The sequence below is a fragment of the Gymnoscopelus braueri genome (assembly GCF_963280865.1).
Source record: "Gymnoscopelus braueri genome assembly, chromosome: 22".
In the NCBI taxonomy this organism is placed as follows: domain Eukaryota; kingdom Metazoa; phylum Chordata; class Actinopteri; order Myctophiformes; family Myctophidae; genus Gymnoscopelus; species Gymnoscopelus braueri.
In genome coordinates, this window is record NC_137624.1 from 16,327,167 (window position 1) to 16,349,225 (window position 22,059).

General features: G+C 42.5%; 1 protein-coding gene across 2 annotated transcripts in view; it reads left to right on the plus strand.

The window, feature by feature from the left end:
- dpysl2b (dihydropyrimidinase like 2b) overlaps nt 1–21,041 on the plus strand; it is a 34,277-nt gene extending 13,236 nt beyond the window's left edge. For both annotated transcript variants that reach the window (XM_080419884.1, XM_080419885.1), the window contains exons 2-14: nt 2,409–2,497; nt 3,077–3,261; nt 3,899–4,063; nt 4,588–4,649; nt 6,838–6,918; nt 7,642–7,710; nt 9,919–10,039; nt 10,680–10,836; nt 14,857–14,998; nt 15,435–15,605; nt 17,433–17,612; nt 18,124–18,295; nt 18,396–21,041. In XM_080419884.1, coding sequence (XP_080276010.1) covers nt 2,409–2,497; nt 3,077–3,261; nt 3,899–4,063; nt 4,588–4,649; nt 6,838–6,918; nt 7,642–7,710; nt 9,919–10,039; nt 10,680–10,836; nt 14,857–14,998; nt 15,435–15,605; nt 17,433–17,612; nt 18,124–18,295; nt 18,396–18,481 — 1,680 coding nt within the window. In that variant the 3' untranslated portion in view covers nt 18,482–21,041. The remainder of the gene's footprint in view (nt 1–2,408; nt 2,498–3,076; nt 3,262–3,898; nt 4,064–4,587; nt 4,650–6,837; nt 6,919–7,641; nt 7,711–9,918; nt 10,040–10,679; nt 10,837–14,856; nt 14,999–15,434; nt 15,606–17,432; nt 17,613–18,123; nt 18,296–18,395) is intronic.
- The last annotated feature ends 1,018 nt before the right edge of the window (nt 21,042–22,059 follow it).

The following is a 22,059-nucleotide window of genomic DNA, read 5'->3' on the forward strand; positions in this document are numbered from 1 at the left end:
TGCTACTGGAGCAATAGCCCTATAACAAATATTTTGAGATTGTGGTAGTGTCCCTTAAATAATGTAAGGGAAGGGATTTATACATACATACATACACATTATATATATATATATATATATATATATATATATATATATATATATATATATATATATATATATATATATATATATACATATATACATATATACATATATACATATATACATATATATATACATATATACATATATACATACATACACATGTAAATCTTTCTCCCCCCCCCCTTTTTTCTTTACTAATCGATGACATGAATCACATACAGTATGAGTTTTCTGTTTGTAAGCTGGGATGCATGCAGGGCGGGGCATGTAGGGCCTTTGGAAAGCAGCAGTTGTGCTCAGGGCCAGGGCTGGGAAACACACTGGAGTCAGAACCTCAGACAGAGAAGCCTTTGTTAGTGGAGGATGCTTAGGTCCTCGTGACCAGAATCGTGCCACTCCCATTTGGGAGGACGGGCCAGAGCCACTGGGGTGACTCAACAGGGGAGGAGGTGGGGAGAGCGGGGAGTATGAGGGGGCCCCTGGGATTTTGGGTGAGGCGTGAAGTGGGCTGGTTGTAGGGTCTGGGCTGGGGACTCGCCCTCCTACAGAGAGGCAAGTGGCATAGCAGGCATGGATGATCAATTACATGGTAATTGGGTCTGCAGTCTGATTGGTCCTTCGAAAAGTTGTATTATTTTGTCAGCCAGTCGTCATGCAGAGGACTAATGGGTGTGTTCAAAGGCAGGCTCTACTCTTCATTGTTTCGCCAGAGCATTCTTTCCCTAATTGTGTTCAAGCAGAGCTGGCATCAACCCCAGCAAGAGAATTAGTGATTAGCATTTTCTTTTAGTCTTGCGTCTGGATGGGCTGAGCCTGCGCACCAGTCTGAAATGGGCTCCCCTTCCTGTCTGAGCAAGCGATATAAATGAAAAGTTTGTTGAAATCCAATTCATGTATCTAGTGCTTTTTGCAAAACAGGTTATACTCCCCAGTCCCCAGTCCATAACAGGGGAACAGAGGATGTACAAAAATAACAAAGAGCACGATACTTTTAAAGACACAGCAGTGGGTGCCAGTGGTGTGTACATTTGCCTGTGCATGCTCCCCCTCCTTAAAAATCCCTATTTGACCCCTCACTATTTGACCCCTAACCCTTGACCCATCATACTTGTGCTTGCTGGTCCCGCACTGGTGTGTGTGTGTGACCCCAATGCTAACCCGTCTCTTACACGTGCACGCTCAGAAATCTGAGTGATCACACTATTGTAGTTATTTCTGTGATCATGTTTTCATTCCAGACTACTGAACTCATACATCCAACCATGCTGCCTCTATCTCCTTTCTTTGTTCCAGTTCCACTTGTTCTGTCTTTCTCCCTCCTTCCTTCCTTCCTTCCTTCCTTCCTTCCTTCCTTCCTTCCACGCATGTGTGCGTGTGCACACACACTGTCATTGTTAAAACAACTACCGCAGAATCATGGTGCCAAACCAAACAGCAGTGTCCTCCGACTCATTATCTCTAACTCTCATCCCTGTGTGTGCGCGTGTGTACGCATATTATCTTTGAATATACAGTATGTGTGCATGCTGCATGTATCCATCATGTATATATTTACAGGCAGGCAGGCAGACAGACAGACAGACAGACAGACAGACAGACAGACATTTGTGTTTATGTGTGTGTGCTTGTGTGCTGACAAAAAGTGGTGCAGTTGAAAGACCCAGGAATGGAAGAATGGAGAGAGTGCAGCCATGCAGTGGCTCAAAATGCTGCAACCATAAACCATAGGTAGAGGACATGCTGTTCTCTATCGGGATGAAAGCCAGCAGGGTTTAACATAGCACTGCAGTAGAACATCAGATGGAGTTGTGACATTGTCCAATTGTCCAGTCGCATTCAGTGGCAGCCTTCAAGTCATCTAGGCTTTTCTGGGGGTTGGAAGCTTGGACGCATCTCTAGAAGGAGGGATGGGTTGTTGTTTTGAGTCTAGCACATTCTTGTGTCCTGTGCTACTACAGTACACTGCCACCTCTTTTCTTGTTGCTGTACCTACTACCTACCTGTTACTGAAATCAAATCAGAGTTTCCATTGGTAAATTAATAAAGATCTCTCTCCTCTCCTTCTTTATCCCACAAGTATTAATCCCACATCCAGTAGTTCTACATAGGTCAGAATGCTGCTCACCCCCATAATCTTATTTTTTTTATGGTGTCCAATAAAAAAGATTAACAAGAACCACAGACTTGTCTGTGTGGTGTCTGGTTCCCATACATCGTTGTTTAGCCCGCTTTCCCTCTCAGTGGATGTCTGGAATGTGGTTGGAATGTAGTAGAATTCTGTTCATACCAACTGATCCTCTTTATTGTGCCTCTCTCTCCAGAGTGACCGTCTTCTGATCAAAGGAGCGAAGATTGTGAACGATGACCAGTCCTTCTGTGCTGACATCTATATGGAGGATGGAGTCATCAAGTGAGCCCTTTATTGAATCTTTAAAGAGCCGGAACTTTGGTTGTGCTGTCATCTGAAAATGATCACTTAACTTAACACTTAACTTCTTTCAACCTGCCGTCGCTGTTTTTGGCATGCCATTTATATTCTTCTTCAAATAGCCAATCTAAAGCTCATAATGCAGGTTATAATGTGATACCCAAATACTAGGGGACAGAAGTCCCGAGCTGAGTGTGCTCTAACTGTCAATAGTTTCAGAGAAGGATAGGGTGCAGACTCTCAGTGAACAGTCTATAGAAACAGTCCGCACTCACAAGGTGACATTTCTTTTAATTTTATTATTTACCGCAGCAGCAGTCTCTGACAAACGGACACGTTCCGGCTACTCAGGCCTTCATCAGAAAAACGCTGATGAAGGCCTGAGTAGCCGAAACACGTCGGTTTGTCAGAGACTGCTGCTGCGGTAAATAATCAAATTTAAAGAAATTCACAGTGTAAGTGCAGACTGTTTCTATAGAAGGTTATAATATGATCCCTGTATCTGTCTTTGAATATATGTCTCTCTCTCTCTCTTTCTCTCTCTCTCTATCTCTCTGTCAGACAAATTGGGGAAAGCCTCATTGTTCCCGGTGGGGTCAAAACCATTGATGCCCACGGTCGCATGGTGATGCCAGGAGGCATCGATGTGCACACACGTTTCCAGATGCCTGACCGAGGCATGATCTCGGCTGATGACTTCTACCAGGGCACCCGTGCTGCGTTGGCAGGGGGGACCACCATGATCAGTGAGTCAGCTATTTAGGCATGTTCTTCAGACTGGAAGTCCTAATCCGATCTTTGGAATCTGATTGTTTTTTAAATTGGTGGAAAATGAATGGGCAGGGCCTACATGGGGACTGGGGAGTTCTATCATGATCCAAGGTGTCATGATCCAAGGTATCATGATCGGTATTGTTTGACAGTACTTGACCTACTGGAAGTATGCATGCAAAGTTTTACGCCGATCCAGCAGATTATCTGTTCACAGACGGACGGACGGACGGACGGACGGACGGACGGACGGACGGACGGACGGACTGACAGACTAAAAACATAATCTCCGGCCTTCAGCCGTCTGGCCCGGCGGAGATAATAAGATGTGCCTGCAGTCTGAACAAAGCCTTACAATGAAAACACCATGATTTCTGTGGATGGATGGATGGAGATATGGGTGGGTGGACGGACGGACGGACAGACAGGCAGATGGATGAATGAATAGACAGACAGATACAGAGACAAATTAATTGTACCTGGACCCTAGTTTCTGAACATTGGTGGGAATGTTGTTTTTTTGCTTAGACATGTGCACACGTGAGCGTACAGTATATGTGTGTGTGTGTACATGTGCATTTGTGTCATTATCTGTTTCTTTTCCCTGTCCAGTTGACCATGTGGTGCCTGAGCTTGGTGTGAGCCTGCTGACTGCCTTTGACCAGTGGCGTGAGTGGGCTGACAGCAAGTCATGCTGTGACTACTCTCTGCATGTGGACATCACGGAGTGGCATAGAGGCATCCAGGAGGACATGGAAACTCTGGTCAAAGACCACGGTATGGCCGCAGAAATACATTCATACATGCAAGCGATAGACCGCCCCGCCGACCGAATGTAGATACAATCTGATTGATGGAGTGACCGGTCGATTTATCTATCATTTAATCATTCAATCAGATTTGATGTGTATACCATATCTCATGCATGAAACGCAATACAAAGTTCTTAACAAAGACAAAAACCAAGTGCATGCATAATAAATATGAATTTCATTATAAATCATTATTATGAGTGAGTTTCTCATCAGACTGCAAAACTGTATGACCACACCCCACTCACACCAGTGACACAGTTACTTTATTTATTCTTTATTTTTCTCCAAACTAATCCTATTTCCTGCTGTTAAATTGTTTTCAATTGAGGAAAATGGGAATCATTTAGATTATTAGGACTTAATGAGCAGTCATTTCCGATCTTTCTCTCTCTCTCTCTCTTTCTCTATCTCTCTCTCTTTATTATATATACTGTATTTGTCTTCACTTCCTTTCTTATTATTTGACAATGATCCTCTGTTCTTCAGGTGTCAACTCCTTCCTTGTTTATTTGGCTTATAAGGATGTTTTCCAGCTTACTGACTCTCAGGTAAGACATTGCCTATGATGGCCTTGTAATACTGTGTGTGTGTGTGTGTGTGTGTGTGTGTGTGTGTGTGCGTGTGCGTGTGCGTGTGTGTGCGTGTGCGTGTGCGTGTGCGTGTGCGTGTGCGTGTGTGAGTGTGTGAGTGAGTGAGTGTGTGTGTGTGTGTGTGTGTGAGAGAATGATTCATACTTATTTGCACGTCAGTGTCGCACATAAATTAGCATATATAAAATTGATTATAGATTTATATATCAGTCAAAACATTGGTAATCGGTAGTCTAGGACTCTCCATCGGACCCAAGCATTTTGGCATCAGCTGGGCTCTAGATGAAACCCATATGTCTGTTTCTGACTCACTGTAAAAGTCAATTAATCCCACTTGAAAGCTCTTTTGAAACAGGACTGTGCCGGTCTTTGCACCTGTGAGAGGAATGCATTGAGGACAGTGCAGCCAAAGTTTATCTTTCGCTCTCCCATGCCGAAGTTTGACGGGCTCTTTATTATTGTGCATTTGGCAGCCGGGAGATGATGAGTCATTCAAGACGTCAGTTTCTGTCTGTGTCCATGAAATCATTGGTGTTACTGTGACAATCATATTGCAGGACATTGAGGGTGCATAATCCTTCCATCACAAGTGTAAGGCCAAACATCACAGTTTGGTAGAGTCTTTGGCAATGCACTATTGTGATTATTGCCTGGTCCCTTTTGTTTTCAATACTGGGCCTTATGTAGATATCAGTGAATAAAACCAGGAAAAGACAACACTTGTCATATCACAATATTATACTATCCAAAATCCCAGACAATGTCTACAGTAGTCTCATATCACGATAAATATAAAAATACATTCCCCAGCCCTGGGATGAAGTGAGTAACTCTGGTCCAGTAAACGGGGATGATAAGATACAGGCCTTGGTATAAAGAATAGTGATGATCAGTAAGTAAGTTAGATCCTAATGTATTATTGTCGCTGAGCAACGAGGGCATCTATCCCCTATCCGCGTTACAATGTACTAGACCCCTTAGAGATGGATTGCTGAGGTGGAGCGCCACACCTACCGTCAACTCCAAGTATTTATGTCTTAGCTACTCATACACTGAGTTGTCACTGCCTGGAATCGAACCCAGAACCTTGATACCCGTTTAAGTGAGGGATAATGAACAGATTGGAAAATAAACGCCGCAAAAATAAAGTCCACAAAAATAAACACTGAAGGAGTTTATTTTCCAATAATATCACCATACTGTATATGTTCCTGCTTATTACTGTACATGGCGACTTATGAACAAAAGCAATAATTTGACACAAGATATTGATGTATTAAATGGTAATTGGTACTGTATGTATTTCCAACCTGCTCCTTGGGAGCAGTGGTTCCGTGTTTTGCTCAAGAACACTTTGACACGAAGCTAGGAGTAGCCGGGGATCGAACCTGGAACCTCCAGTTCCCAGATGACGCTCTCCTTAACCACCAGATTTAATTAGCTTACGAGTTTCCACTTACAAGCTTCTGCTTCCATAGCAACATAAACAGAGGCTGTTGTTGAGAACAACATTCTGCCGTTCACAATATCAGACCGCGGAATGACGCGATTGACCACTCAGAATCGAGTATTCAACAAAGTTGTTTAACCCATTCAATCTGGGAACGCATACTGTCATTATCATTTTAGATTTCTTTAGCTATAACCATTATTTTATACTTTGGGCTATTCAAAAATAGCAGATATACAGCTCATAGTGCAGCACCGAGTGCCGCGCTACAAGCTTGTAGATCTGCTATTTCTTTTTGAAAAATCGTGAAGATTTGTGCAAATCTTTTAATATAGGCCTATATGTTTTTTAAAGAGAACATCTTTTAACTCAAATCTTTGCTAATGGGGATTCTTCTAAATGCTAACAGTCTTTTTGAAAAAAAATGGAAAAAAATGTTGCTATAATATCAGTGGTTGTCAAGGACCCCCAAAATGATATGTTTTTGTCTGCCGACCCCCCCATCTCAAAATATTTTGTTCCAGGGACCCCCCCAGAAGCAAATATTTGAGTTAAAAATGTATATATATATATTCAAAGATTTGCATGGTCCATGAAAAAATAAAATAGATGGAATTGGCGTATTGCTAGATATGAAAGTGGAGATGTGTTCCAGTCTGAGACGGTAATGACACTGATGTCCTACTTTTGGTACAGGTGTATGAGGTGTTCAGTGTGATCCGTGATCTTGGAGCCATCGCTCAAGTTCACGCTGAGAATGGAGACATTGTAGCTGAGGTACAGTACACTCACAACACTCACTCTAGTACAGTATCACATGTATCACTACATGGGATATTAGGCATATTATAACTTATATAACACAATTAAGAGTTAAATTAACTCACAATATTTTAGCTGTGTGTGGAGGGAGGCTGTATATTGAACTGGTTAGAGATGAATGTTGCTTGGAAACATAATGTTGGCATCAAACGTAAAACAGAGCTGGGCAGATTCAGTTGGCTCCGTTTTTTGATAACGTGCCAAACATAAGAAGCCCCTGTATGAATGAAATTTTACTCTCCTGTCTTGTCTCAAGACCAGTCCCCTACGGGATTACAAGACACCAAACAACATAACTACACAGTGCTACATTAATCAGACTGTGTTGGGTTTTACAAAACACAGACTGACAGATAATGACAGATGAAATTATTACTATGACTTAGGTCATTTTAACCACAATCACAATGAGAAGTTCAATACTGGCTTCTTAATGGCCAACAGATGCAAATGAATATTCATGAAGGCCACGGCCTTGGCTAGTATTTTCTGCCAGTGCCAAGATTGGTCGCATTAGCAGCACCTGCACATGACTCAACATCTTCCATCTATGTCACTGTGTGTGTGTGTGTGTGTGTGTGTGTGTGTGTGTGTGTGTGTGTGTGTGTGTGTGTGTGTGTGTGTGTGTGTGTGTGTGTGTGTGTGTGTGTGTGTGTGTGTGTGTGTGTGTGTGTGCAGGAGCAACGTAGGATCCTGGATCAGGGAATCACTGGTCCTGAGGGACACGTGCTGAGCCGTCCTGAAGAGGTAGGATATTGTTTCTGCAGTCACAGTCGTTTACCTTCAATGATCGTCCTGTTTGTAATGTCTGACTTTTACTCCCATATGATAATAATAATTCACTATCATAGCAATAAAGTATTATTTCTACAAACACAAGTAGCACAATATAGAAAGTTGGGGGAATTCAGTCATTTTATTTATCTTGGAGAGGATTGTACTGACTTTCGAGTTTCTCTGGTTGAAGTGGAGAAGATGATGGTGATTTCCATTACTTTTCAAAATGTGAATATTTTTGGGCAGTTTTAAGTAAAAGCTCTGGATCTTTGGCTTGCTATTCAGTACAGCATCATTCACCATCCTTGTGGCAAGCCACAAATAACATTGATGTCATCTGTGTAAATTAGTGTTGGCGTTATGAAGAACAACATCCAGACATGGATGCAAAGTAATGGAGATTCTTGCTTTAGAGTACTTTTCAGCTTAAAGGAGAATACCGGACAAATTAAGTGTTGTCTTTGATGTCTCGTTACTCACCTATTGACGTGAAAAGTGGCGTTCTTTTTTTCCATCGATTCCCCTGTCGTCATTTTTTAAACCCCCTCCGTTGTCATAATCGGAGCGCGTGGGTTAGGGAGATTCGTCTATTATAACCGATGCAAAGTTGTTTTTTTCTCGATTACTGCCGAACGATTTAACACTGGATGCTTGTTTCTTTCCAGAACCTGGCAACTCGTGTTGCCAGGTTCTTGAAACAAGCATCCAGTGTTAAATCGTTCGGCAGTAGCGCTAGCCTCTCAGGCTAGCTACTCTCATGTTTGACTATCATGAGACTCCACAATGACTAGCAGTAGAGAAAAAAACAACTTTGCATCGGTTATAATAGACGAATCTCCCTAACCCACGCGCTCCCATTATGACAACGGAGGGGGTTTAAAAAATGACGACAGGGGAATCGATGGAAAAAAAGAACGCCACTTTTCACGTCAATAGGTGAGTAACGAGACATCAAAGACAACACTTAATTTGTCCGGTATTCTCCTTTAACTGTGCCTGTCAATATTATCCACTTTAACCCTGGTGTTTAGAATTATTTTGCGGATAAGTGATTAAGTGGTTAAATAGGCCAGCCCACCCTGTTGGCTACACTAGTTACGTGCTGGTGTCACGCATAATGTTGATCATTTTGGATCAACACCAGTTCAAGACCTGCATTGCATGTCATCTGCCGCTCAACAAGCACTCTGCTGTCCTGGGTTGAACATAATTCTTGAGAAAAAAAAACATTGCAGAAGTCACAAGTTTGTTTCTCAGCCTTTGAACCCATTAGCGTGCATAATATATTTAGCTGCTCCTCTTATTTTATCTTCAAATAACGTGTGAGCCCTCGTTTGCACTTTGTACACGCATTAAAATACCCTTAGATTTGATATATTCATAATTAGGATCATGCAGAAAATATGGTTTGATCTTTAATCCTTAAACATTGTTGATGACATGAACATTGGAGGAGCTGCTGCTGCTGAACTGGAATGAGCGAGCTTTAGGTTTTGATGTTTTTTATGGCGCAAAGATGAGGTGCTTATCAGTGGTCAGAAGAGTGGTAGAGAGCACATTGGTGGAGCATGGTCCATATTAAATGTTATTCTTTAATCTTTAATACGACTGCAAAACGAGACAGCACAGTCAGGGTAGTGACCAGATTAAAAGTCAGTCAGCCACCGGGGCGACCCAGCAAAGTGGCATCTGTTGATGGTGTAGGTGTTACAGTACCTCACTAACTTTAGGAACCACATGTACTGTATAGGCCTACCCCCCGCCCACATAAGACTGAAGAGACTCCGTCCTCCTGTGCCTCCCAATACAAATACTTTCTCCTTCTGAGCATTACTACTGTCTGTCTCGTATTTGTATTTGTCAAATACTTATGTTTAGTTATCGATTGCATGTTAGCTGAGCACAATGAATTGGGGCTGTTTTGTGGCGTCTCCATTCTCTGCTACACTGAGTTACACCAGCACTGTTGTGTTTTTGTTCCATTCATGTAGCACTATGAGCTGTGATTGGTCTACCGTTTTGGGGACATAGAGACAAACCCCGTTATAGACTGCTTGGCCTATGGCCATCGATGTTAAAACAGTGGGAAGAGGACTGGAGGACTAACCTCAATGATTGCGGAATGTGATTTTCAAATGTGCCAACGTGGTCGTCCATTGAATCTTCTCCATTCTCCAGGTGGAGGCAGAGGCTGTCAACCGGTCTGTGACTGTGGCCAATCAGACCAACTGTCCTCTCTACATTACCAAGGTGATGAGCAAGACTGCTGCCGATGTCATTGCTCAGGCCAGGAAGAAGGGTGAGAGGCATTTCGAACCATAAAAATCAAGACATTAAAGGGGAACTTCACCGATTTTGCACCCAAATTCCGTTAACCACACCCCTCTCTCTTTCCTGCCCACTTGGTACAGTCTGACAACGTAATTGACTCAGCTGGAGGGGCCGATCTGACTGGAACTACAGGAAACATGGGCTGTAGTTCATTGTAGTCCAGGAAGAACTGACATTCCCCTCGGTAATGTCACAGGGGGAGAAATCGTGTTCAAAATAAATGATAAAAAACACAGAAGAAAACACAATAAAACACCCTCCAACATCATGTTTACTATGTCCTCAACTTCATTAAAACTGGATCTGGGTGCAAAATCTGTGAAGTGCCCCTTTAAGATTTTCTATTAGGAGATTGACAATTGACAATTGATTGACAATGGTTGTGAGGATGCGTTTTTGCTGGTTTTAGAGTGAGATAATCTTCCCTCCACACCCCAGCAGTGCTAACAGATTTGTTGCAGAAAAGCTCATTTCTGTAATAAAATCTCCCTTGTTGTTGTTCCAAACCCCCATGTGTATAAAAAATAAATCTCCCATTCATTATGACACACATGCTCAGAACTTAGAGATTAAAGTGGTTTTAATTCTAAATGGTGTTGGACTTTCAGGCACTGTGGTCTATGGGGAGCCAATCACTGCTAGCCTGGGAACGGACGGCTCTCACTATTGGAGTAAGAACTGGGCTAAAGCTGCTGCCTTTGTTACAAGCCCTCCTCTGAGCCCTGATCCAACCACGCCCGACTATCTCAACTCTCTCCTCTCCTGGTAAAAGGATATACGTTTAAATTATTTATTTAGTTGTTATGCCAATTCCCTACTCCCTGTGTATTGTAGAGAGATTGTCTCTTGTCACTGCCAACTCATACAGTTAGTCTTAGGGAGAGCACAGACAACCACACTCCTTGTTGTCTCCTCCAATACCTGTGACGTCAAAGCCGCTTCTTTTCACCTGACAGTGGGTCTTTTCACCTGACAACCTGTAGGACTCACTAGTGCAACAACAGACATCAACCTCCCCACCTGGCTTCTGTCCAGCCAACACAGCCACTTGTGTTCGCTTGGACGCCGGCCAAGCTGTATGGTATGTACAGCAGAGGTCTCAAACCCCCAGTCTATGCAGTAGTGGGGCAGGAACTTTACCCCTGCACCACCCAAATGCACCCTGGTAAAGGTATATATATATATTCCTAAACACCCATACTGGGAACATGTTGATGATACATATGATGATGATGATGATGACGATGATGATGATGACGACAAATAATACACTTCTTTCAGAGTGAGTTTGTGAGTTTCAAGGCAGATGTGGAAATCTACAGAAGGAAAAGAAAAAAACTGCCATTGGTGTTCCAATGGTCACAGTTATGTGAGAGATTTTCACATTTGCATGTTTAAACTGTGGGCTAAGCTCAACCCCAGTCTACAGAAAGCCCAGGGCTAGCTTAACCTCGTTTGACGCTCAAATGTATAAACCCACGGCATAGAGTAAGCCCTGTGTTAAGGATTCGCATTTGAGAATCAGAGCAGAGGGTTAACCTTCAGAACGCTCACAACACGTGACTAATTTACATAAAACTCGAGCATACGGACATCTTTGATTGCTTGTTTTCTAACCTTGTTTCGCACTAGTGATCCTAACCCTTGTGTTTTGGGGTTAGCCCCGAAAAGACAGGAATAACCCTGCTGTGGAAGGTGATTCAGGAAGCCCTGGGCTAAGGGTGGTATCCTACACTATATTATAAGTGTGAAAGATTTTGATTGATTGATTGACATCTATATTGACAAAATGCATACATCTAATACCATAAACATATATTTGTACATCAAACTCATCATCAAAATATGTTTGATGCCCAGGGCTAATAACAGAGCTGTAAACCTAGCTCTCCTGGTCTCGGACAAGGACAAGTCCCAGGTTGAAAGAGTACATAGCACAGAGCTCTGCTGCATTTGTCTTTGGCTCTCAGATAACAAATTGTCATTGCACCTCGGAAAAACTGAATTAATTCTGTTTGGGTGAAGTATCAACCTCAGCAAGTCCCCGGGTTTCACGGTTAGAGTCAGTGACAATGTAATCATAAATAAGGAAGAGGTCACTTACTTAGGTTGTATATTAGATAAGAAACTCGCGGGTGAAAAAATTACGTTGAAGGTGATCTCGGAGGTCAACCAAAGAAAAAGATTCTTAGGCAGTATATCTCTACATGTCAACAGCAGTGCAATCACTGCAATGAGAACCGTGGCCAAGTTGGCCGGTGCTCTCTTTCAGTGTCAATTGACTATGCATGTGCCTCATGGTACAAGGTTATCTCCAATTCACTGAAGACAAAGCTGCAGACCTCCCAAAATAAGCTTGTGAGGTTACTTCTAAAATTGAACCCCAGGTCTCATCTTACCTTCGCCCACTTCAGTAGCCTGGGATGGCTAAGAGTGGAGGAGAGAGTATCTGATCTCTCACTGTGTCTGGTCTAGATGCTTCTGTTCCCAAATACTTGCTTAATTACCTGCCCAGAGTGAGGGATGCTCACAGGTACCCAACCAGGGGAAGTTTATGATCTCGTTCCCCCCAGTTTCGGGGCGCTAAGGGGGAAAAATGTGTTTTATCACGTAGCAGCCACTACTCTGTGGAATGCCCTCCCTTCGGCCCTGAAACCCCTAAATAATCTTGCAAGATTTAAGAATTACCTCAAATCATGGCTCCATCTTAACTAACTGCTCATAGTTAATCCCTACCCCAGATAGCCCACTCTGCATTGGATTCTTCTCTTAGGGTACCTCTTGTCCTATATACTATATTGCTCCCAACTTTATATATAAGGATTTATTGTCTCCGCCGAAGGTGGAGAATATGTTTTCGCTTCGTCCCGCCGTGTGTGAGCAAACATTGTTAGCCAAGCTAACATTGGGCAAGCTCCACGTGACACGTGTCAATTTGTTGACACCAATGCCTCTGATTGGCTAGAGGGACGTGTGACGAAATAAAATTCTATAAATAGGTGTGTCACTTCAAAAAGCCCTTACTTTTTGAAGTGAGGTAAAACAGGATCAATCAGACTTGATTGGAACAGTACCTTCAGTAAGTCCAAATCACCCGTCTGTGCGTGTGTGTTTCCCTCTGAGAACACCTAACATTGGTCAAGCAAAGGCGCAGAAGGCCAAAGCTAAGAAAGCATACTCATCTACAATTGTAACACAGAAGAGGACTAGAGTTGAAATGATCCCACAACAAAGCCGAAGTCTTAATACGTGTCAATATGTTGACATCAATGTCTCTGATTGGCTAGAGGGACGCATGACAAAATACAATCCTATAAATAGGTGTGTCACTTCAAAAAGCCGTTTACGTTTTTGAAGCGAGGTAAGACAGGATCAATCAGTCTTGATTGGAACAGTATCTTCTAGTCCAAATCACCCGTCCGTGCGTGTGTGTGTCCCTCTGAGAACACCTAACATTGGTCAAGCAAAGGTGCAGAAGGCCAAAGCTAAGAAAGCATACTCATCTACAACAGTAACACAGAAGAGGACTAGAGTTGAATTGATCCCACAACAAGGCCGAAGTCTTAATACGTGTTAATATGTTGACACCAATGCCTTTGATTGGCTAGAGGGATGCATGACGAAATACAATTCTATAAATAGGTGTGTCACTTCAAAAATCCGTTTACGTTTTTGAAGCGAGGTAAGACAGGATCAATCAGTCTTGATTGGAACAGTATCTTCTAGTCCAAATCACCCGCCCGTGCGTGTGTGTGTCCCTCGTGCGTATGTGTGTAACATTGGTCAAACAAAGGCGCAGAAGGCCAAAGCTAAGAAAGCATACTCATCTACAACAGTAACACAGAAGAGGACTAGAGTTGAATTGATCCCACAACAAGGCCGAAGTCTTAATACTATAACAATTGGCCACCTTGATCAAATACATTATGTAGCACTAGAGAAAACTGACATAGATCAAACACACCAATCAACTGCTGAAACTGTTCAAGACAATGAAGATGAAGAAGACAGACAAGTATTTGAACAAACCAGTCAATTACGACGACTCCCATATGATAGATTGCTTCAATGTAAACAGAGCATTGCTTCAATTAAACAGAGCTAAGAATCAGAAAGAAAGAATGAAATTAATCAGAGACAAAGAATCGCTAAATGACAAAAGACGAAGACTAGCCATGAATGCTGACAATATGACACAGCAAAGATTGCTACAATCTCTGGAAGAAAAAGTAGAAGAGTCTGAAGAGAACATCGAAAGGAAAAAAAGGAACTGGTCAAAGTATTCAAATAATGAAAGACAACATCAACAAGCACATAACACGAGTAAGAAGAAACGGTACAGATCACAAGAATTAGAAGTTAATGAAGCTGCTCTCGCAGTCATTAGTTATTGCTATGATAATATAATTGCTATAGTCTGCTGGCGGAGACTTGTGCTCCGAGGAGCACATTTTCTAGTTTTTCTTTGTTTCATGGTTGTTTGTACAGTTTGTTGCGTGTTGTTCTATGTCTCAAGGTGGACCACAATGAAAACAAGCTTCGGCTTTTTTTGTGTATAATCCACGTTGGCGATTTCCTAAATAATGACATTGTTCTGATTTTTAAACTGCCAATAAAGTATTCTATCTATCTATCTATGATGTGTATGTTCACCCAGGCCTAAGTGTAGTCTGAAAAGGACACTTAAGTTTCGGATACAATGTCAACTCTAAAAGCCAACATAATCCATTGCAATTAAAACCTAATGAATTGATCATCTTTACCTTTTCGTTCACTTCTCCGTAGTGGTGACCTTCAGGTGACTGGCAGCGCTCATTGCACCTTCAACACTGCCCAGCGTGCTGTGGGCAAGGATGACTTCAGTCTGATCCCTGAAGGTGTCAATGGCACAGAGGAGAGAATGTCCCTCATCTGGGACAAATGTGTGGTACGTGCATCTGTAGCTTGATTAACCACTTTAACTCTGATGTCCTGATGATTTCATTATAGGCAAAAAAAGAAAGAAAATGTGATGATAGCCGTTCTACAAGCTTACTTGGTAGATTGTCTATTTTCGAAATAATTTTGAGTTGTAATTGAAATTCTAAGTGGTTAATTTGACTCAGCACGGCACAAACTGAGGGCATAATGTGACATTGTAGTATGAAAGTCACAGCTTTGATCCCAACAGCATCCTGTGTGGGTCTATCAAAAGCCAGGTGCCATGTCAAAGTGCTGACTCTGAACCACCGCTAGCTAGATTATAAGTTCCTCTCGAAGTGAGCATGAACTAATTGGTGCGATGCGATTATGCAGAGTAATACTAACTCAATACATCACCCAACATTTATCTCATACACTTTTTCACCTTTGGCACATTGCAGGTGACAGGTAAAATGGATGAGAACCAGTTTGTGGCAGTGACCAGCACCAACGCAGCCAAGATATTCAACCTGTATCCCCGTAAAGGTCGCATTGCTGTGGGGTCTGATGCTGACCTTGTGATATGGGATCCAGACATCACTAAGATCATCTCTGCTAAGACCCACAACTCGGTATGCTTATTGGTCATTATCTATTCCTGCAGTGAAATATATACTCTTATCTACTATAGAAAGTTAAAGTTGTGACGGGCATTCGCGAAGCGACGCATTGCCTGACCTGGCAACGACAGGTAGGCTGATAACATGGCGGGAAAGAGAGCCTGTTTCCCCCATGCAATACCCTGGCCAATACTGGGTAGGCCTACTGTTGTCAGCCTAATAGCCACGGCAACGCCGGATAAGCAGAAAACACGGTGCTTGTGTAATATGACAAAAGAAATGAAAAACTCAGGGAAAGGAAAACTTCTTTCCTTGCTTTGCGCAATTTCATGTTTGCCTACTTGCAGTTTATTCTATCAGATTCAGAACCTAGTCTCACAGCTCTTCCACAGTCTCTGAATGCTACAGAGAGTCTGTACTTCCCCCTCCTAAAAGTCCCGCACAGGAAGCTTGTCATTTACGTTTACAAAAGTAAATGACATTTTAATGACATTTTAAAGAATATCTTTAAAATGTATGCTAGTAAAATCTTTGCAGGGGAAAGTAGATTGGAGAAATACTTGCCTTGCAGGGCAAGAAAGAAAAAACCTTAACGTTGGACCCTGCAACAGTCTGTCTCAAGAGACGAGTCAGACCATGTCACAAATGTCTTGCCATGTTACAGCTTTAATGACAAATGATTCAATCAGCTACATGTCTGAAATCAGTGCAATTGGGTTATAGACTACTGTTTGTTGTCTATAAGCCAGATGACCTTGTCTTTATGGCCATTTGACTGCTGAGCATGCCTAATAGGTTTAAAACTACACCAGTGAGGTGTGGACATTGCGGTGACTCGGAGGAGTGATGTCATCCATAAAATCTGCCAACGAACTGGAACACATAGTTTGTGATTGTTAACAGGCAAATCATTCAGAGAGAGAGAGAGAGAGAGAGAGAGAGAGAGAGAGAGAGAGAGAGAGAGAGAGAGAGAGAGAGAGAGAGAGAGAGAGAGAGAGAGAGAGAGAGAGAGAGAGAGAGAGAGAGAGAGAGAGAGCACACGTATGTGTGTGTAACAGAGAGGCAGACAGAGAGAGAGAGACTATTAGTTTGCATGTCATTAGTAACTAATTGCTAACAGCTGGCATCTTCTATGGTTTCCCTCATTTTGCTTGGTCAGGAAATGATGAACTAATGTTCATGGAGAAAATTGTTCATTTGGCGTGTGTGTGTGTGTGTGTGTGTGTGTTATGATGGCCAGCCTGCCAGTGACATAATGCTGTTTTTCAAACTTAGAGCCCACCAGATTGCTATGACCTCAGCCACAGTAGCTTTTAGGAGGTGGCCACACAACATCTCTCACACACACACACACACACACACACACACACACACACACACACACACACACACACACACACACACACACACACACACACACAGATTCCATACCTTTTCATCATGACATTAGATTATGCACCGTTTTCAAAGTTGATGTAGATGTAAATCTATAATAACAATACACTTTATTTATACTGCATCCTTCACATGTCAGTCATTCACATAGTTTTATAGTTTTATGTAAATATAAGAACAAATATGAACTGTAGACAGTATATTTTTAGGCACTGTTGGCACGTACCGGCAGTGCAAGTACAAGTCTTCACAGCTGCTTCATACTTTTGTTGAGTGCTTCACACAGCAACACTTTTTCCAGCTGAAAATACATCATTTTTGTCAAGTGATGCGGCCGTGCTTAGAAGTATGCATTTGCCTTTTCATACACTCTGCAGTATTAGGAACATCCATCAACCACCCACATGACCACCTGTTTACCTAATTGTCTTTTTTTTACCACAGACTGTGGAATACAACATCTTTGAAGGCACTGAAGTCCGTGGCGGTCCCCTGGTGGTGATCAGCCAGGGAAAGATTGTACTGGAGGAGGGGAACCTCCACACTATTGAGGGATCAGGACGCTTTGTGGCCCGCAAACCCTTCCCTGACTATGTTTACAAGAGGATAAAGGCCCGCAGCAGGGTAAACCTGATTTATGTTTCGTCATACGATGGTGTCGCATTCAATTCAATTCAATTCAAATTTATTAAAGTGTCAAATCACAACAAGTTGTCTCAAGACACTTTACATGTAGAGAAGAGACCCGACATCCCACCCTGAGCAAGCAATTTTGCGACAGTGGCAACGAAAAACTCCCTCTTAACTGGAAGAAACGTCAGGCAGACCCTAGGCTCTAGGGTGGCGGCCTTCTGCCTCGACCGTGTCGGGGGAAAGAATTCGCATGTGTCGCATGCCAAGAATTGCTCACAACACCTCGCGATGCAGCTATTTGTTAAAAGACAATGGCCTGAAAATCATCTGAGTAAACTTAGTACTCTTAATTAAGGGGCAGTTACAGTACATCTATTTCATATAATAATTTGTAAATAATAAACATAATTTCCTTAAATTATTTATTTATGACAGTTTCTAGTCATTAATGCATTATGAACGGTCTGTTATGACTCTGTTACGCATGTTTCCTGTGCTGTAGCTGGCTGAGTTGAGGGGTGTCCCCAGGGGGCTGTATGATGGGCCGGTCTGTGAGGTGTCGCTCACTCCTAAAACCATGACTCCTGCCTCATCTGCTAAGTCCTCGCCTTCCAAGCAGCCGGCGTCGGCCCAGCCCCCCAGAAACCTGCATCAGTCTGGTTTTAGCCTATCTGGTCAGTGGAGACATGAGTCCAATGTCAATATTACTATTAGCAATATTTTGATTACAGATGAACATTACATAGCAATTAACTTTATTTTCACCCCCCTCAGGTGCTCAGATGGATGACAACATTCCTCGCCGGAACACCCAGCGCATAGTGGCACCACCAGGTGGTAGGGCCACTATTCTCTTCTAGAGAAGACACCTAGAAAACGAAAAAAGTTCTGCCTCATATGAAGAAAGAAAAAAGGAAAAAGAAAAAAATGGCAACACTCCTTATTTGAGCACTTTTGACTGTATTATTTAGTATTTTATACTGTAATTTTTACCTGCCATGTATCATTTTGTTTTTTGTTTTATGTTTATGTTGTAACAAAGGGGTAAGTTACCAACAGTGTGTAACTGTCATACAGGAAGTCTGTTCTTATTTTCATCCATTCTTTTGTGTTTTGGATCTAAATTGAGTGAGGCATAAATAAATATAATAATCTGTCATTTGTTAAATACATGTAACAGTGGCCTCTTAAGGTTCAGTAGGGGAGTATAGGAGGTTTCCCCTTAAGCTTTTCACTTGTAAATTGTGTTCTGTTCAATTTTAGTGACTCCGTTCTCCAGTGCATCTCCATCTTTAAGACTGAAATATTTGAATTGTCATGAAAAGGGCTGCGGCAACCGCATATGGCAAGTTAAAGTCATACTGTGTAACTTTTTTAGCAACTTATCTAAACCTTATTAAAGACCTTATTCGCGAGTGTCTGCCCTAACACAAAATGACCTAGGCACTGGAAATGTTATTAATGTATTTTACAGTTAATAAATGCTGTTTTTGGTCGGGTGCTTCGACCCGGCAACATTCCTTTTTGAGCGTCTAGTTCTGTATCGACAAACGCTGTAATTACCAGGACGTTGACAGAGGCGTCACCAAAAATAAATTATTCAAATAAATGTTACACAGTATGACTTTAAATGTAAGTCTAGTAACTGGACTTTCCTGTCACTGGCTTTCCTGAGATACATGAGTGAAAAAAACGTGCTCCATTTTAATACTTCATTGTGTCACGGTGTCATGCAGCAAAAACTGCCGATCTACAAGCTCACAACTTGTAGATTGTCTATTTTCCCCCCACGATACCGTTGTTTGATGAAGTATAAATCACGTCAGTCTCTCCACTCATGACTGCATGAATATTTGTACGCTGCTTTTGTAGAGTTTGCTGGTGCTTGTGACACATCTCCTGGGGTTAAGCCCTCATAAAGTGGGGGTGGCTGAAAGAAAAGATTTGGGGAGGAGAGAAGAAAGGTTACTTACTTACTGTCATGTTAGATCCTCTTGACAATCTCTCCTTGCCTGAATATGCCTTAAAACCTTCCTCATAGAGAATTGTCAAGTCACCTGTAGTGTTTGGGTTGGTGCCACCCTGTTCCTCAATTAACCCATTCACTAAGTAGCTCTTCTCAACTTTGTTTGCCTTCCTACGGATCCCAAAGATCCATACTCCATTTTGCCAGCTGTTACAGCACCGGTTTCTATTGCCCTTCTATGTATGACCCACCATCCATCACCGACCAGTGCATTTACAAATATAGTGAATGTTTATCCTCTGTAAACTGACTCTTTTTATACTCATCAAATCCAACACTTTCCTTTTGAATCTTTATGTGCCTGAACCCACAGAAGTTGTACTGATAGTTTCATTTTGTTTTATTATTATTATTGAGGTAAGATAATGATGTAAGATTTAAAAAAGAAAAGGAAAAAAGTTGTAAAATAGTTGGGTTTAACCGATACAAAGGTGCCAGATTTTGAGCTTTCATAGGGCCTATTCTACTGGTAGTGCTCCTGTAAAGATGAGAAATGCTCACTATCTTGAAATATTCTATTGTTTTGGAGTTTTAACCTGTTGTCACAACTGCTTTTAAGTGTCATTCTGTAAATAGGTGCCTACAGGCTGAGCACTTTGATTTTATGCTTGAAAAGTAGACATGAGCTAATTGTACTCCCGTTTAGTGTGCAGTGTTGATGTGTGAGGGATGGGACATATACCGCAGGTTCTCGTACAGAGCTGTGGTCGTCTCAGACACGGCCTCTGGCCATGCCGACGGGCCTCATGTGCTCCTGCTCCCTTTTTTGCATGGTCTGGTTTTCATTAAAAGCCAAGCAGTCCTTCAACTGTTTTTCTTTCTTCGGCTCTCATGATGGTGAGATCTTGGCCGCGGGTCACTGTTCTTCTGCAGCCTCTGCCTCTTCCACTCCATGACTCAACATGGAGCAACACACGCACTTTGACTATAAACACACACACACACACACACACACACACACACACACACACACACACACACACACACACACACACACACACACACACACACACACACACACACACACACACAGATGGAAGAAGTAGTGAGTGTCTCACCACCTTAGTGCTTGTGGTTTGCTTCCCCAGTTTTCCAGGCTTCATTCTGGTCTCACTGGAAGCCTATAGAAGGAAAAGTCTGTCAGTCCTAGTTGATGGTATATGTATTTAAGGAATCCAAAGCCGGGGAATTGAAGAATGGTGCGTCACTTCAGCATTCAGAGATGATATCAGGAGGATTGAGTACTGAAAACCTCCACAGGAGGGTGTATTGTACATCACTCAGTGGGGTTCAAATAAATGTTTCCAACTCTTGATATAACTTTGGCTCATCCTGTTTTCGCTAATTTCCCATTGAGATAGATGATCAATAGATTTATCAGCCCACCAAATGATAGTAGGCTCTTTGTAAGGCCTGATTTATACTTAAATAGACGATCTACAAGCTCACAAGCACAGTACAGTAGATCAGCTATTTTCAGCACATGACACAGTCATATGATGAAGTATATATTAACCAAAAGTGTGTTTTATGAAGGGAACCCCCTAGCCTGTGTGTTGGCATCTATTCAGCATGAGTCTCCCATTTGCTTGCTCTGTGTTGGAATGCATTATCTCTCTAACGGAGGGAATAAATTCATCACTCTGTTCCCATGCATAGACAGGAATGGATACAGGCTAAATAACTAAATAACTGCATTTGGATCCATTGGAACACAGGTTATTTTTTCAATTTCCTGATAAGTAAAGGTTTTGGACATACAAGGCTTCCACCCAACAGTGACGCTGTGCTTGCTTTAGGCAGGAAAGGTTGTCAGGGGGGGGGGTTGTGTTGAGGCTCCTCGAGCACAAATACGATTTGGCAGCAAGTAGAGCTCTCCCGAGACCCAAAGTATGTGTCTTGTGTTTTCCACGTCAGTTCTTCCTTTCAATTCCCCTCTATCCCTCTTTCTCCTTCCCCTTTTCTGTCCCTGGCTCCTCCATTGTTGCCCGGTGTTGCCATGACTACACGTCCCTCCACTCACCCTGGGTTTTGCCTTTTGGTTTGTCATGGCAATGCTTGTCAGATTGGAAGTTGCCGTTAGCAACGCTTCCTGACCCGGGGCTATTAGAACAACTTTGCGCGCTTGCTCACACACACGCACGCACGCACGCACGCACGCACGCACATACAGTACACACACGCACGCACCCACGCACGCACGCACGCACGCACGCACGCACGCACGCACACACACACACACACACACACACACACACACACACACACACACACACGCGTATGCACACACATGTACGCACAAAGACACACACACAAACGTTTACAATTATCCGTTACTTTGTTGCATTTTATATAAACTTTGTATTAGCTGTGTTGGATCATTCAGGTGGAGTTAAGAGTGAAGCCACAAGC